This window comes from Protopterus annectens, chromosome 4.part0 (assembly GCF_019279795.1).
Source record: "Protopterus annectens isolate FY-2018-M chromosome 4.part0, PAN1.0, whole genome shotgun sequence".
NCBI lineage: Eukaryota > Metazoa > Chordata > Ceratodontiformes > Protopteridae > Protopterus > Protopterus annectens.
The window spans coordinates 1,706,153,014-1,706,171,758 of NC_056733.1; the positions used below are offsets into that span (position 1 = coordinate 1,706,153,014).

At 38.6% G+C, this 18,745-nt stretch overlaps 1 protein-coding gene across 2 annotated transcripts in view; it reads left to right on the forward strand.

Moving 5' to 3' along the window:
* The window catches only part of B4GALT7 (beta-1,4-galactosyltransferase 7), a 730,869-nt gene extending 729,812 nt beyond the window's left edge, over positions 1-1,057 (forward strand). For both annotated transcript variants that reach the window (XM_044069438.1, XM_044069437.1), the window contains exon 6: positions 158-1,057. In XM_044069438.1, coding sequence (XP_043925373.1) covers positions 158-313 — 156 coding nt within the window. In that variant the 3' untranslated portion in view covers positions 314-1,057. The remainder of the gene's footprint in view (positions 1-157) is intronic.
* The last annotated feature ends 17,688 nt before the right edge of the window (positions 1,058-18,745 follow it).

Consider the following 18,745-nt stretch of genomic DNA (forward strand, 5'->3'; position numbering starts at 1 on the left):
TATATATATATATATATATATATATATATATATATATACATATATATATATATATATATATATATATCTGGTCAGGTCATCTGTCTCATTCTGGGTTAAAGTTGCTGCTTATACTAAAAAATAACTAACTTTTTTCTCTTCCTTTCTCCCCTACTAGGAGCAGTTCAAAGTGGATAAAGAAGGAGGTTTGAGTAACCTGCGTTATACAGTCCAGCGGAGATCTGAAATCATCATAGATGAAGCACCGTGCACAGTGGTCAATGTCTTGTTAGAGTGTGACCAGGCAGAAACCCCGTGGTGTCTACATAGCTGATAAGATGCCCTCTGTAGTCTTCAGGCTTTAGTGTAACAGAGGGCATCCTGCAGACCAGTGGAGCATTGTATTACTGGTGGAAAGACTGCCCTGTTACTTGAAATGGACCAGACACTGTGCTTCTTGGACCACCCTCTGCTGCTGCTCTGTGGAGAGGCAGGAGTTTATCCACAGCTTGACACTTCATAATTAGGTGCCCTGGTTGAAGGCTTATCTTTCAGTATCAGAATAATACTTTTTAGGTGGAAATGAGAAGGGAATTCCATTTTGCAGTCAAAACAGTCAGTGCTTTATGGCAGCAGCAGTGTGTTCATTGTCCTGGCCGAAGGTTGCTAAGTTGCATAGGTTATTTGTGCACTAGTAGACTGCTAACTTGGAATTTGTTTACTTGAAGTATGATGCTGGCTGAAGTGAAAGCCACATTTTTTTATCAGCCCTGCATTCAATTTCCATTAATTTTGGTCATTGAGCAAAGACTATTTCTAACATTTTCCCATGTCTCTATGCATGTCCTTGTTGACTTGTGGATAAAGTATATACCTTACATAAACTGTGGTTAATACACAGACAGGGTGAACAGATCAAGACTGCTGTTGACATGTTGCAGAAAGAAAACAAGTGCTTCCATCTGCTCAAAGACCATTTGCAAGCATTATTTTTGGGTCTCAGAAACAACATATTTTACTTTATATTCCATCAAGTCATTGTCAGTTTAAAGTAAATTTTTAATTTATTTTTATTTTATTGATGACTCATTTTTTTAACTGTAATATGTTTAATTATGGGTATATTGAGAGGTATGGACCTCTTGAAACATGTAGATTTTCTTTGAAGGAAAAAAAAATGGCCCACATAGTCTGCCTGCCTTATCTGATCATTTTCTCTAATTGTTTGAAGTTGTCATTTCTGGAATGCTGTCAGTGCTTAGTTTTGTATAAGAACCCCCCCCCCCCCCCAAGTCTACTGAAAATAACTCTTGAGGGTATCATGATGTCCCATTGGACCCAATTTCCTTCTGGTTTGTTTGGGTCAGAATATCACTTTGAGATCGAAAGTGATCATTCTGTAGTATCATGTTAAGTAGCCCCCCCAAAAAAAAAATTCCAGTTTCTGTATTCATCCTCTGAGTTTCTGAGCTATGATGCAAACTTGCTCCTCAGGTGTGACTGCAGTGATTTTTAAATTTCTATGCCTTGAAAAAGGTTCCAGTCTCGAAGCACTACTCTGAAGCTCTTAATTGTCCATGTCACATATACATCTTGGCCAAAGAAGCACAGGAGTCCATCCCGTCTGTATGAATCTTTGAAGTTATTTAGGGGGAGGGTCACTTGTTTCTGAAATTAAGCTCCTGTTAATGGGGTGATGGTTTATTTGTAATGGAACATTGTAGAGAAAGATGTTAAATTAAGTTAGTCAAATTCATTATTACAGATTACATCTTGTTTTGATGTTTATTTCAAGATACTTGGCATATCTCAATTCAGTTAATTTAAAACAAAAACATTTAACTGGTTGGGTATATGCTGGGAAGGAGTTTGCTAATTGTGGCATACTTGAAGGCATTGGGAGGTGCAGTGTTTGCTTAAATTTATATGAAATATGAAGAAGTTAAATTTCCTCATTTTAAGAGGAAACTGGGAATCGGTGCATGCATTTTGATATCACACGAGGAAGGGATTGCATTGCTTTGCTTATGTTTAAGCACTGGGTCACTTACATACATGCAAATACATTATAGGGGAATTGTTGCATTTTTGGAGATGCATTGCATAATTTTTTTGCTGCATTCAACCAACACAGTTTTACTTTCAAAGTAAAGGCCAACACTTTTATAATTTTGAAATGTTGCTAAATGTAGTGGGTCCACAAAGATTGGTGGCACATAAGGTAACGTACACATGCCATTCATACAGAAATCATGCCAAATCTTGAAATTGTAAAAATATAGAGAGGTTATGGACATCAGAATTTACAGAAATGCGGTGTTTATCATAACGGAAGTTAGTGAGCTACTGTATGCCAAAGTTATGTGGACTACTTAGTGGATTGTTCACTGACTCTTTAAATTATCTAACAGATTGCCAAAAGTAATCTTAAGCAGGAATAGAATTTTTGTCATGTATCATATCTTTAAATACCAGTTACCACAAATTGCATTGTCAAGTATCTTGGACATTTTGGAGATTAAGTGGCTGGTTGTAATCTGCTGTATTTTGTCTGAAGTGGCAGTTGAGCTATTTGGTCCACACTTTTGGCAGTGACTGTACTGGAACTTTTTACAGCCTAAAACTAGTCATAATTTCTATCCTTCTGGTAATGGCAGTGGGCAACATAGCTGCATGGTCACCTGATAGCAAGAGGTCCTCTGATATTTTCAGCTGTGAGTGCCAATCTGCATGCCCTGAGTCCACTTAAGTGTTTACTGACTTTAATTTCCTCCAGCTTCCCAGAGATGTGGTAGGAGAAAGGTATTCCCCAGATTGCCCATAGGTATGGTGGTGTAGCATGCGAATGAACATATTTGTGCTATAGAATGATGGTCCATCTAGAACAAGCTTCCAGTGCTTTGTACCCATTGATTGCCAGCAAAAGCTCTGGTATCTGTAGCCACGTAAGAACATAAAATGGGTTATCGGGTAATGATGAATGAATGTCTGTAAAGATTAAATATGTTTGGGCAGCACAAGTTAAGAATGCATACCAAATGTGAGAGGTTGCCCAGGAAAAGACAAACTGAAGAGCCCTCAGACATTCCCCTCATCTTGTGGAGGGGACATGTTGGGTTGAAGCAGTTTGGTCTTGAATTCCATCCTGTAGTTAAAATGGTAAGGAGGTGCAGCCAGCATTCACGGAGGCTTGCACACAGTAGAACACATGCATCCTATTCCAGGCATCACTGCCATAATTTGTGCATCAGGTTCGAGAGAGAAGTCTGTAGTAACTCCTCCTCGTGTAGCTGTGCGTTTATGGTCTCATGCCTTTCCTCATTATAAAAGATGTGTATAGAAATCATGACCTATGCATTTATCTTGGAATAGCTAGCAATGGGCCATTGTAGAGGCAGATGTATGAAGAGGAGATGTGCAAAAAGAAGTTGACATCAGAAATCCAGATGGTACAAGGAAGGGAAAAAGTACTATAGTTTGATCTTATTGGTCATTATGCTTGAGGATGATGGTGGCTTTTTCTTGTTGCCAGCTTCATTTGCAGTGTGATCCACTGGCCAGGGTTCTAGCTTTTGATGCAGAGAACTGTAAATGACCTGTCTTGAACAGAGAAATGGTGATGAAATGCAAATCCATTTTCCCATTTCACCACTGCAACTGGCTGTATGAAGAGTTAAAAATAGTTTGCAATGATTTAAACGAGGTGTTAGATCTTCACAGCACACTTGCAGCTTATTTATTCTGTAAAGAAAGGCAGGAGCAGATAGACTAACTGGAATTTTTCTTAGAGCTTCGTTTTAAGCTACTTGTTAGGGTGTTGCCATGTGCATCATTGCTTGCAGTCTTTTTGACTTGCATTCTGTTCTTTCCCCACTGTTTAGCAGAGTGGTGCTTGGGTATTTTGTCTGTTCCATGAACTATTGTCACTTTTCAAAGTTAACTGTGATGCCACTGAACAGGTGTTTTGAGTGCCTCTCTAAGAAACAAATGTTTGTATCCGTATACTTTAAAGCTGTTCTTTGCCTGTATGGAGTTCACATTTTCTTCATCTGTAGTTTTAAAGACTTGGCTGTCAAAATAAGCAGAAGGCCCCTTAATAATTTGATTCTTGTCAGGATCTCTTTCTGATCAAATCCGTCACCCAAGGCATCTGTCCTCAGTGAGGTTTCTTTAGGTGACTACTACTCTTGTGAAGGGAAGAAAGGTGGTTGGGGCAAAAATATCACAGCCTTTTCCTTCCTTTTCTGTGACTTTGGAAGGAAGCCTGCAGAATTATAACTAGCAAGTACCTTCTAATGTTGAGCTCAGGAAGCTGGACACAGATCTTGACACTGCAAGTGTTAAGAGTCTTGTGGTGCTAGAGGTGAATGTCATTTCAGAATAGAGTGCTTGTGGCTGCAGTTGCTATATTTTCTCTGGTAATACCTCCACAATAACTGGAAATGGTCTCATTGTTAGGTCGTTAGACATGTCCACATCCTTCTGTGCTCCTTCTCTAGGTTGTACTGTTTTTCTTATTTTTTGCAGTGAGTTAAGACCATAGTGGATGTTTACCTTTGATCTTCCTGAACATCATCATGGAGGTATTGTTACTACAACTTCCATTTACTTCTGTGTAATTTTCTCCCTTCCTTTTGTAAAGATCCCTGTTCTAATCTTTCTCTTATAATCATCAATACCTCAGATACAGTTTGTATAGACTTTGATTTCCATTGTCTAGTAATTGCCTTTTTGGCAGCCAACAGAATGAAACTTAAGACCTTTCTATGTCTAAGCAGTTCAGATTCTGTATTCCAACTCAAAAAGAATAATTTCCTTACTTATATTTGCTCACCCAATATTTGGTTTAGATCCAATCCTCTGATCCGACTCTGCCGTTACTATAGCTCATGGTAACCTAAAAGCTATCAAGCTCATCCCTGCACAATGCACCAACCCCCAGCATACTGGAGATATTATTTTCCACTTTCTAGTTTACCATTGTTAGTATATATTTTTCTCCCTTCTGCTTCCTTTTCACTAATTTTTACACATCTGTGTATTTCTCAGTGCAATAGTTGGTAATTTTCTTTTTTCTCCCATACCGTTCTGTTCTATTATACTTTCTCTGACATTTTAGTAAAGGTAAAAGATCCTTTGGGATTTAAAAAAATGTGGCCATAAGTTGCTTATTTCAGATGCACATCATCTGTGTGTGTACTGTTTGGGCCCATAGCACTTAAATGTAGATTGCTCCATTTGTAAGAATTTTAACTTTCATGCGGTTGCTTACCGAAAGAACTTAACTTATTTTAAAGGGGTTACTGCCTGTTACATTTTCTGAAGCAATTTTTGGGGTCCAACCCCCCCCTCCCCAGATTGAAACTGAAGGAGTCTTCAAAAAGGTTCCCTGGGCTACCAGATTCCTTTATTGTATTTTCAATGGATCCTCCACATAAGAAACACTGATCTGAAGACTTCTGATTCAAAGCAGACTATGCAGAAAACTTTTAGATCGGACTACTTCAGATCTAACATCTGTTCCTTGGACCAGATATTCACCTACTATTGACCCAGTGCCATCCAGGTTACCATCTCCTTTCCTGGAGAAATGGCACCCGGAATCTTTATTAGCCTCTTCTTGTTCTAAGAGTAAGACCAAAACTGATGTGGCTAGGATAAGACTATACCTCTCAGCACAAATTCACATGGGTGTTCTTCCAGCTTGTACCCCTTCAGGTCAGGAAGCCTTTGCTTGCACTCCTCTCCACTGTCTGCTCCTTCTCTGATCTGACCTTTCATTTCAGAGTCCCTGGATCCAAGTCTGCCAAAGCCGTCTGTGTCTGATCGAGGATACTGCCTCTTCGAAAATCAACTTTGCAATTTATTATAAAAATAAAAGTAAAAAAAAAAACAAACAAGCACACGCAGGTTAAATAAAGTGCTTGCTTTCACAAAAAAGTTTTGTGAAGCACAATATCCAAGTATTTATAGGGAAGTAATAACAAAGTTTAAAATCTTTTAAAATTTTAAAAAAATACTCAATTGCTTTTTGCTTTATTGCTTTTTTTAGTAAAATTTACACTTAAAACAAAATTTGAAACAAAATAAATATATAGACCTACATATTAAGCTGTATTTATACATAATGAATATTACATGAAATGCAATTGATGAATGAAACTGAATAAAAAAAAATATATAAAATATAAAATAATAATAAAAATATTAAAAAATAAAAAAAAGTTAAAATTATATTTTTCTTTATTTAAAATATATAAAATTGAAATTATCTTTTATCTATTATATTATATAACACTAACTTTAACTTTATTTATAGAATTCATTTATCAAAAATAAAAAATTGTACAGGTATTTGCCAGAGCAATTCATTGATTTTCAAGTGTATCTGTAATCTTATCAACTCATATTATTATCAAATCTCATTTGTAAAATTTTTGTTTTAAAGGTTTTCCCTTCAATGCCTAGCTACATCATGATTTCATGCCTTTTTTAGGCATTTTTTATATCTTTTACTTCCTACCGCATACATATTCATTTCCGTTTATTTTTAGTTTTAGCCCGCTATTGATTACATAAAAGCCACATATATTACTATCTTAAAGCCATCTTTTATATACTTATATATATATATATTCAATATATATATTCTATCTTTCTTCTTTTATAAACTTACTTTTAAATTTAAAGCGCATTTGAACATCATGGTGTCATCACAAACCACATTTTATTCTTTCTTCTTTAATCAACTGTCTAATTTTTTTCCTCTCTTCTGTATTTCTATCTTGGTGTATCACCTGTTCTTTTTGCAGTCTTCTATATCATAACCAAGTCATCATTTTTTTTAATATTATCATTTCTTTCTTTAAAATCTAATAAGAAATAAGCATGCAATAATAATGTCTGGTGTCGTTGTAATACTTTTTAATCTACATCATGCCCTTTCATCACCATGCCTTTGATCACTACTAACTTCTGATGCTCAACCCTAGATCCTTGAAATACACCACCCTCCTCCCGTCTACATGTAACCTCTGTTATAATATTAAATGTATCAAGAATACATTTAAATACCTGTCATTGTATAAATGTATTTGGTATGGTATATAAATATAAGGCATGTAAAAAATATATGAACATCAGATATAAGATAATAATAAAAAATGAAAAAATATATTATGAATATAAGAATAATAACAAAAAGAGTTTGGCAAAAAGCTTTTAAAAATGCCTTTGACATTTCATTTTTTCGAAGAAACTTTACAAAATTTGTTGTAAATCCCTTTCAAAAGATTTGGGAAATAATAGATTTGCAGCTATTTGCATGCTAATTTCTTATAAAAATACTATAAAAGAACTTTAATAAATAGATTTTTTATATTTTAAAAATTTATAATTTAAATATTAATAATATATTTTTATTTTTTATTAAATATATTTTTTATTTTATTTAATATTATTTTTATATTTTTTAACTTTTTTTTAATTTCATTTATATTTATCATTATTTTTATATTTATATTCACTTGTATTTTGATATATTATATTAATTTTGCAATAATATTAAAATATTAATATTAATAAGATAAATTGGAAGTTTTGTGACTGGATAAAAATATTTTTGTTTGCGTAGATGTGCATTGTTTGTGAGAACTGAAATAAATAAGACTATTGGTATTTTTAAAATTTTAAACTGATTGATTGAACGTTATTTTTTGTCTAAATAAATTTAAACTTGATTTTTATTTTTTTGCGATTTGTTTTTGCGTTGTCTTTTATTTGTTTTAACATTTCATTTGGTTTTGATTTCGGCGTTTTGCTTTTTGTATTTTTTTTGTTTTTGGTGGATTTGATCGAGGATACTGTTATCCTCTGCTCAAAGATCTTCTCTGAGTGATTCGGCTCTGACAAATTCCAGTTTGGATGAAACTCAGCCATAGCGTCCCTGCCGGATCCGAGGTGGTGGTGTTAATTGAAGTTCTTGGAACCATTTCTACCTCTTGGAGCCTTGGCATTGCACAGCTCGGCTCCAACCTCCTCCATGGGTGGATGCATTTGGGGTAGAGGGAGTTGCAGAAGCATGTCTTCTCGGCTCCAACCACTTTCACCTCAGGGCTTTCTGCTTTTGAGGTGGTGGAAGAGAGTATTGTCTGTGTTAGGTTGTATGGTTTCTCCCCCCTTGGATCTTCCCTCAGGATCTCGTGTCTTTGTGCCTTGAGCCTCAACATTCGAATCCACAGGGACAGCCAGTCCAAGCACTTCAGGCTACCCAGCAGAGTATCACCATTTTTTCTGATACTTCTCCAGAGCATGCCACAGAAGTACCACCTCAGAAGAGAAAGTGCAAAAGGAGGCACTTAGATTCTCCACAGGAATCTATCACAGTGGATACTGATTTTCATGAAAGTGAAGGGATCCACAAGATCTCCACCAGATGTCTCATTTGGAGACATCCTAGAAATCTTGAAACAAAGAGGTGGTTGGTTCTCCCAAATTCCTTCTCTGGAGAAAATTGTATCCCTGGTGGCATTTGGATCTGAGTAGTCTACCTCCTGGGTAACTCCACCTGCTGACAAGTTCATTGATTTGATTAGAAGTGGGTGTGGAAGGAACCTGACTCTGTTGAACCTATCCCCAAGAGACTGGATAGGATTCTGGCATCACTAGCAGGAGGGTTGTTTTGGAGTAAGGGAGTACCTGTGGATGGTGTGGTCATGGCAGCAGCCACTAAGAGGGAAGTTGCAAAAGAAAGTTCCACTGTCCATCCCCCTAATGGGGAGTATAGGGCTTTGGACAGGTTTGGGAAGCATGTTTATGGTTCAGCGACCTTTGCTCTTGGGTCGCTGAACTATTTGGCACGTTTTACGAGGTTGCAAAGAAATTTGATTAAAGAACTGTCAAACTATCTTTCAGGGACCACTACTGCTGAGACTCTGGCTTCTGTGGCCTCATAGTTGGCAACCCTACAGTCCATTTCCAACTCGTCCATAAGGCTGATCTCTCACACAGCTGAGGGTACCTCATGGGCAGTGGATTCAGGTATCTCTATTAGGAGGCATGCCTGGATGTGCTTGTGTGACTTTGTGAAGCCCTTCAAATTCTCTTGTCAATGTCCCCTTTGATGGAACTTCTTTATTTGGCCCTAAAGTGAAGGACATGCTCTCCAGGTGCAAAATATAGACTTTCTCTGCTGTAGGAGTACGTTTTTCAACCCTTCCAAGACTTTATCCTCCTTTTTGGTTCCTAGAAAAAGTGTGGTAAAAAATCCCAGAGTACTTTCCAAGGTCCGTGTGGAGATAGTTCCCCTAGAGGCAGAGGGGGGAATTCAAATGGGAGAGACTGCCAACGCTGCAGAGACAACATGCAAAATCAAGGGTCTAGAAATTTTCTCTGACGGGACCTACCAGCACTCCTGAAAAGGAGGTCTGATTGGCCACCTCTGGAGGCAATCTAGGGTCATTTATCCCTGCACCAGAGAACTTGGCTAGATGTCAAAAAAGACACCTGGGTGCGGAGGATCATTTCCAGGGGGTTATACAGTTCCCTTTTCCCTTCTGCCTCCATCCTCAAGAAAATATCCTGATGTTCCACAGCATCAGAGGAAAGCAGCAGCACTAGAAATACAAAAGCTGCTAGAAAAAAGTTATCCATGAGTCCCTCCTTAAATAGAATCTGGAACTTATCAAGATTCGTTTTAGTGCTAGAGAAAATGGGACTGGAGACCAATTTCGGATCCTAGTGACTTAAATTAGTTCAACACCCACAGTTTCAGATGGTCATGGTTCAGTCCATTTTACCCCTTTTGGGCAAGGAAGACGATGTACTTGATAGACCTTCAGGACACGTACTCGCACATAAAAATTAACAGATAATCCAGAAGGTACTTGCACTTCCGGCTGGGAGCCAGTCATTACCAGTTTAGGGCCCTGCTCTTTGGTTTCACTACAGCTCCCAGGTTGTTCACCAGATGCATGGCAGTGGTAGCAGCTCACTTGAGATTGCAGGGGTTTCCATATCTAGATGACTGGCTCATCACCACCCTGACCACGCTTCTACTCATGCCAGCAAAAGATCAGGTACACCATGCTTTCTCCCCTTTAGGAATTGCAATAAGTTCTAACAAATCCCGGTTAGAACCCTCTCAGATAACTCCTGTTTATAGGAACAGTTTTCAACACTGTATTGGTAACTGCTTCGCTTGCCTCTAGCAAGAGTACAAACAAGATTTCAGATCAAGAAAATTCTTCACAGTACAAATATTTCAGCCAGGTCGATTCTTCAACCCTTGGGGTCAATGTCAGTTGCCATAATTTTAGTCCCTCTGGCAAGATTTCACATGAGAATTCTTCAGTGGATGCTAGCAACACAATGGTCAATTATTTATCAACGAATGCCAGTTCGTGAGGATCACTCAAGCACGAAAGAGATCTCTGGTGGTGAATTCGATCAGATCAGGTTCTACAAGACTGTCCTTTCATTACCCCCTCAGCCCAAGGCCATAGTGACCACTGATGCAACCAAGTTAGGGATGAGGGGATACTTCCTGGTGTAAACCGTGCAAGGCACTTGGTCCCTCAAACAAGTCAATTTTGCACATCAACTTCCTGTTGATGAGGGCTGTGGTCCTGCTGTTGTGGGCTTTTCAGAATGCTGTCCCTTTAGGTAGAATTGCGATTCAGACAGACATATCTGTAGTTTGGTTGGTAGTCTGGTACATCAACAAACAAGGGGGAAAACCAGGCCTTACCCCTTGTGTCGTTAAGCACACTGTGTGTAGCAATGGGCATTCTCATTCAGCTGCTTTCTAATAGTGATGCACATTCCAGGGAAGTCCATTAATCTACCAGTCTTTCCGAATTTTGAAAACAAGGGAGGAATACATGTTGCACTTGTTAGATGCTCATAGATAATTGTTTGTGCTTAAACAGAGCAAAATAAATTAGAAAATCTGATCAACTGTCATCTTTGCGGTCTACAAAATGGGTAAATCTGTTTCAAAGGAAACTTTGGCAAGATGGCTTACTAACTATATATATTTTGCCTACAATAAATTCGGTATGTAATTATCAAAACCTTTTAAGAGCACACTCAACTAGATCCATGGCAACCTCGGCAATATTTTTATCTAGGCATTCCATGGATCGTGTATGTGTAGTTGAAACTTGGGCTCATACCTGTATTAATTCAAACTAGACCTGTTCTGTAGGGAAAGAGAATCTTTTGGTTCAGCTGTGCTCAGGAACATCCTTAGTCCATCTGGAGTTTTCAGGTAGCTGGGGACTCTGTCCCAATAGTTCAGGAGAGAATAAAATTTGACATCAGATAAAAAAGCTTTGTACTTGCCATATTCCATTTGTGTTGTCCATTTTCATTCTTCCTCAACTCCCCGCCCACCAACCCCCAACCATTGTCACGATGGACTTCTAGAAGAATGAGAGATAACTGCTTTAGTCTGAGCCCCAGATAATGGCTTCTTCTGTCAGGCATATTATATTGATGTTTCTTAATTTGTCATGTAGCAACCAAGATCTGAGGTATGTTAGGGATTAGAGCATTGTGGGTAGGGAGGAGCTCGAGAGCTTTTAGGTTATCAGAAGCTATAGTAATGGCAGAGTTTGATCAGAGGATTGGATCTGAAGCCAATAGTTGAAGAATGAAAGTGGGCAACACAGATGGAACATTGCTGCCTCCTTTCTCCATCATACATCCAGCAGGTGCTACCTACCAGAGGAAGAATTCTTTGAAGTCTGATTGGGTTTAAAAATACCCATGCTGACACTTCCAAGAAAAGATCCCAAACCTTCTAGACTTGGTTGCATATTTGGGAGCCATACATGTGTGTTCCTATTTTCTTGGAAAATTGATTTTCCAGTCTCTTCCTAATCTTTTTTAACCTTCTCAGATTCACAGTGCAGTGTTTAAATGCCCCACTAATTATCCCTTTTTTATCAGCTACTTGTGTTGTAGAGTTAACTAAAAACTCTAGCAGAGCAGGTCTTTCATTTAAAGTTATCCTATCCCTTTCTGTTTGCCTGTAATCTTAGATCCATAGTAGGGAAGGCAGTCTCTAGCCTGCAATCTAAATACCTTCTTGGCATCATCCCACTCTATTGCCTTTCCTGCTTATTTGCTCCGAATATCGTGGTTCCTTTGCCACATTTCTCCAGTAAATTCCAGCCCCCTCTTGCCTATTTTCTGTACTTCTACTTGCAGTCATCCCTGATGGTAAAATCTCTTTTCTCCATTCTCCTATTGGCTTAGTTCTTAAAATACTTTCTGCTACTTTGAGTGTAATAATCTGCTTGGTGGTTGTTTTTCTCCTTAAGGATATGCATCCAAAATTCCTCTTTCATGAAGTACCCCCTTGCTTTCATCATCATCCCTTTCCACTTTGAATTTATAAACCTTTGTTTGTTATGTATATGAGCGTGAACTGTGTAGCACTAAAATCTCTCCAAATCAGGTGAACCTAAACCACCTTGTTCTATGGAAGGATCAGCTTATCCCAGTTAACTCTCTCACTCCCAAATAAATTCCTTCAATTCTTAGTGTCCCCAACTTCTCATTTTGATAAAAGTAAGCCTGACCCATATACAAGACTAAAGGGACTAAAAATATTTTCACTGCTTTTATCTTTCTATCCATATCCATAAATAAGATTTTGCAGTTTCTCAATTTTTGGATGGTCTTTTTAGTCTTTTCCACATATCATTTGCTGCCATAACAGAAGCCTTTTTAATCCATACTCTTAAATACTTCATCTTATGTCCTTATAAACAAGGGTATTGCTGAACCAGTTTGTGTGTGGGTACATAATTTATGGCTATAGCCTTTGTTTTATCGTCTTTAATTTTGTATCCTGAAAAGACTTGAAACTGTCTCAAAATTTTCCACAGCACTGATGTCCTTTTCTGGATTTATCAGGTATGAAATAATCGAAATAATATCCTCTGCAAATAAGCTAACTTTTCTTGATTGCCATACCGATTATATCCTTGTATGTCTGAGTCCCTTATTTTCTTTGCCAAGTAGCTCTAAATATAAAGCAGATGGGTAACGTGGGCACCCCTACTGGATTCCTCTGTTCAAATACAGCTTATCTGAGAGGAACCCTTACATTTTAATTCTTGCCTCTAATCCTTTATATATATCCTTCTAATTACCCTTATTCTGTCAGGGAATGCAAATGCTTTCAATACCCTGTTCATAAAATCCCAGCTTACTCTATCATATGCTTTTTCTGCATCAAGACCCATTGACCACAGAGGTATTTTGCTACATTCTGCTTTCCTTTGGATCATCATTGATCTGTTAATGTCAGTTTGCTTCCCCTCCACAGAACCACACTAATCCATATCTGTCAGTTTTGGCAACTCCTTTGCCATTCTTTTAGCTAGTATAGACACAAAAACGTTATAATTGTGGTTAAAAATGAAAATGGGCCTATATGCAGCTGGTTCTGAAGCGTCTTTGCCATTCTTGGGTAACACAGCCACCACAGCTTTCTTCCAAGGCGTTGGTGCTTCCCCTCCTTTTAAAATACCATTAAACAAAAATTTCTAGGTCTTTATCACTTTCTTCCCTCATAATTTCCAAACTTCAGGAAGTTCCTGTAGACTTTCCTGAAGATTGATTTTACATGATTATTTTTCTCATCACCTATCTTAACTCGTCCATTTCTAACCTTAGCATAATTGTTTTCCATAAATATTTCCATTTGTACTCTGTCGATTTCCACGTTTTGCTGCTTTATAAAAATTTTCATAAAATGTCTGGAATATCTGTAAAGTCACTACATGATCTCTGGTTATTTTTCTTGTTATAGGTTTCCCCAAGTTTGGCGACAACCCTTTCAACTTTGTTGCCCAAGTCATTGTGTGCTAAAAGTTTGTGCTTTGGAGGTATCAAAAAATAGTTGCTCAACTGCAGTCTTTCTAAATTCATGCATGTGATCCAGATGCTCCTTTATTTTCTCTTTAACACAATGCATTTGCTCCTCCTCTTGCTCTGTGAGATTCCCCTTATTCTGCACTATAACATTTAACACAAGAACTACCAACCAGGTAGAACTAGGGCCACCAGGAAGCCAAATACCACAGTTTAGCGAAAACCAGCTTTAATGTCACTTTAGTCTCGGAGACTTCATCAGAATAAACTTCATTATAAAAAAAGGGTACCTTATATACACCAAGCTTAATGACATAACTTGATTGATTAAACAATCCGACTAAATATATTGGTCATTTTAAATAAAAATGCAAATACTAATAAAAACAAACAAAAAATGTCATTCTATTGTGTTTATATATTTATATATTTTAGTCTCCTATTTAAAAAAATAAAATAAAAAAATCATTAATAGCATACAATTGTACCTCACACCACTGCTAGACAAACCCCTGCACTATCCCATTTGCTTCCTTCACTTTTATACAGTGTCCATTTGTTCACTAACATTCAGAGCTCCTTAAAATTTAAGATAGAGTCCTGTTGTAACAAGGTTGCCAGGTTCGCTACCAACGAAACTTACTACTCCCATTCCTGCATCTCCCTATGCAAACTAAAATGGCTTAACCTTCCCCATCATCTAACCTTCTTGCAGTTAACCACAGCTTACAATATCATTACCAAACCTTTCAATTGCCCATCCCTCACATTCCCTGTTTACTCTCCATAAGCCCTCCTGACAACTCTGATCTGAAAATCCATTCCTTCTAAAAGTGCAAATACCCAGTCTAGCAGTTGGTCACACTCTCTCTTCTCATGTACCATTGCTAAAACTTGGAATTCCCTATCCAGCTCTATCAGAACTATTTCCAATCCCATATCTCTTAACCCTATGGCAATGTGCATGTGGCTACAACTATAGAGCATCTTCCCCCACCTGATCTCACTAATTTTTTTCTCCCCTCTGCTTAACAATTGTGCAGCTATCTCTTGCTGTCTTCACTCTACAGTATCCAAAGCAGATGATATGTTGTACTTTGTATAATTTGTATGTAATGTATACTGCCTTTGTTATTCTAGCTAGAAGTTTATAAGATTGTATGTCTTTTTTTTTAAGTTATCTCTCTGTGTAGAAAATGTGATTGTATTTAAATTTCTTTTGTATGTGGAGCTTTTCTCCACGGGCCTCCACTGAAAATGGGCACTTTTTGGCCCAGTAGACCATCCTGGTAAACAAATGCAAATAAATATTTTTAAACTCCATTTTATCCCAGTCACTAGCTTAGCTTAACTTCTGAAGATATTTCTATCTTCCATAATAACTCTGACTTAATTTACACTACCCATTCCTTAAATTCCTGTCTCTTTAACAGGTAGATGGGAAAAGCGACAGTGTCTTAGTTTTACTTCATTACTCTGCCTTTTTATCTTGATTTTTATTGGTGCATGATCAGAAATGGATATTGGATATGTCAAATTTTTCAATTAAATGCACGTTTCTGTGAAATACCTTGGGGAATATGTAAATTCTGTCAGAGTTCCTACTACTGAATTTGCATCTTCCATACCAAATATTTTAATAAATTCTGCCAGAAATTGAACCTCCTTTGGTTTTATTGACCCTTCTAGGTCCCCACCTATAAATATTCCTTGCTTATAGCTGATTATTTTTCCCAAAATTTTCTTAAGCTCCATAGTAGCAGTTTTCCTTTTTTCCACCATTTTTGAATTATCACTTGTGACATATGCAAATTTACATTTATGTAAAAGTAATCAATCTGTATTAAGTTCACATTTACAAACTTTATACTTCACACATATTGCTGTATATCATGTAACCTAAGCAACATTACATAAATTATTCAATTCTTGCCTTTTTTTAAACAAACATTTTCATTAAACCATCACTTATGACATGGGCAATCATATGTTTATATACATGAAAACAAACCACACCAACTTAATCCTAGTTGCAAGTATTTTGCATCGCAAACCATACTGACATTTCTAGTTGCAAACGTACATCACTTATCTACCCAGTCATTTCAAACAGTGCATAGCTTAAGTCCTGCCTTCTTTTATACCTCATTCCTTCCCTGTATGTATTGTTCCCACAATTCCCATTTGTTTTCTTATGTACAGTACTCCTCCCCTTTTCTAAATATCTCAATTCCAGTTTTCTCTGTTACTATATTCACTACTAGTATTCTTGGTTTAGATTTTGATTTCCATTTTCTAGATTGCTTTTTTGGCAGCTGCCATAAATAGACACTGGAAGGTCTTACCATGTCTAGACAATTCTAATTCTGTGTCATAACTCAGAAAAATCATCTCCCTCATCACACCAATCATCCCCACCCAGTGTCTCCATAGGGAGTCCTTAAAGTCCTCCAACTCACCACACTCCCAGAAAATATGATCAGATGTCAAACTTTGTTTATTCTTGACAGTTGGGAATCCGGTTCTGATCCTTGGAACCGGCTCAGCCGTTATACAGCTGACGCCAGCCAAAAACTCTCTACCCACAATCCCCTGTGTTACCTCAGATCTTTGCAGCTCTGCCAGCAAGACACGTCAGCCTTTCTCACCAAGTGCTTTATATTTCTAATTTCTTGAGATAGCCTTAAACTTTTTTCTCCCTAATCTCGCTTCTCTCACTATCTATATACACATTTCTAGTTGTATATTTCTTTCCTGTACCCTTTCTATTAACTCTTTGGGTTTTCCTTTAGTACCAGCGTTGGTACTTGCCACTTTACCTCAGGTAATTTTGTCTACCATTGTTGGGTAGATCATTTCTCTCCTTTATGTACGTGTGTTTGTGTGTGTACTTTATCGGGCATGTTTTTTCTTTTCACCCTTTACGATTGTTAAAATGTGTGATAAACTGTCAAAAGGCACGTCCAGGTTTAAATGTTGCCAAGACTGATAGAAAGATGCCAGTTTTGACAGGCATCTTTCTTCTCTGTTGTTTAGGCGGGCCTCATCTGGATTTGAATTAATTATGTAAAGAGTTCAGTCAGGCCTTTAGCAGAGTACAGGGCCTAACGCTTAAAGGTCTACTTAAATCCCCTTTTAGCGAAGCCTTGTCCAAAGCTGACACGAAACAAGATTTAACAAAAAAGTAGAGCCATTTGGTACCAGTTTCACCCTCTGTTCCAGAGGCTCCCAAATGTAAACCCTCTATTCCGCACCCTTTGGAACCAAAGACCAGTCCCAACAATTCAAGCTAGTGCCTCTTTGGCACTGTCAACTTCAACAGCATCAACACCCTTGGCGCCAGCCTCTCTAGGTCCTGGCTCTGCATCGACTTCACCTACTGCTCCACAGATATTTACATCAGCACCGACACAGTCGCAGTCCACACTCTCAGTCCACACTCTCGGCGCTGAAGCTTGTTTTGGAAATGCCCAGGATGAGATATTCCCCTACTATAGACCCCTTCATGGGCCAGTTGTCCAGTCCATTTGTTGAAAGACAAGTCTCCTTTGGCCCTTTCAGTATGGTCCTCCAGGAGTCTTTCAGAGTTGGATGTCGTAAAGTTGGTGGATCAACTGTTACTGGCCAGAGTATTCCTGTTGTTTCTCACATCCCTTTCCCATCTGGATTGGAGACCTTTTCTCCCGGGACTCCTACCTATCCTCCAACTTCAGTTTCAGAGCCCAGCACTTCAATACCCCCGATGCCACCTGTTTCGTTGCCATTAAGTGTGCTCACCTCAGCACCGGAGGTTACTCTGGCATCGGTTTCTACCGTGAAGCTGGCTGAGTCTTGGGGCCAAGACCCCTCTGTCATTTCCATGATTTCTGGTTCGGCATCTAGTTTGGGTATGGTGCCATCTCGGCTCCAGAAACTGACAGAGTTTGGTCCTTTCCTGACTTGCATCCCTGGAGGGCGGTCCCTCGGAGCATAGTGTGACCCCGGTTCTGAAGTGGTCCTTCTGTGCTCCGGGCTCCCACGCCTCTTCAGGGGTACCGTCTTTGAGATTATGGAGAGGGCCTTGGTCTCCACGGGCTCTGCTGGCCTCACCCACATCAGTGCCATGTTTTCATTTCCTCTGGTCCAGAGTTGACACCAGTCTGTACGACAGGATAGCAAGCACTGAAGCTTCAAGTTGCCCGGTTGCAGGGCCCCTCCTCTTCGCAGTTCTCCCTGGAGATTCCCACAGAGGAACCACCCAGAAAGAGGACATGCAAGAGGAAGCATCTGGATTCCCCTGAAGAATCTGTCACAGAGGAGACAGATTTCGATGAAGGGGAGGGTTCTCCACGGTCACTACCAGAGGATGTTTCCTTTGGAGACATCGTAGAAATTTTGAAATAGATGGGTAACGAAGTCCCAAGACCCCATCCTTGGAGGAAACCATGTACTTGAAAGCCTTAGGTGCCAGACCATCTACCTCCTGTATGTCCCCACCCACTGACAATCTTATCAAGCTAATAACTCAGTGGGTTTGGAAGACTCCTGATGCCATAGAGCCCATTCCCCAGAGACCTGACAAAATATCACCACCAGAAGACCACTAATATTCGGCAAAAGGTTTGCCAGTAGATGCCGTAGTGGTGGTGGCTGCCACCAAAAACAAACTAGCCGATGAGTCGTCCTGCTCATCCTCCTAAAAGTGAGTCTAGGACTATGGACAGGTTTGGAAAGAGTCTGTGCCTCACTGACCTTCGCACTTAAGTCTTTGAACTTTATGGCAAACAGACTCCAGAGAGATCAAAACACTAGCTGGGGCTGTGTCTAGCGAGATACAAGATAAGACTGCTTCGCAGCTAGACACTCTGGAGTTTATATCAAATTCGTCCATGCAACTAAT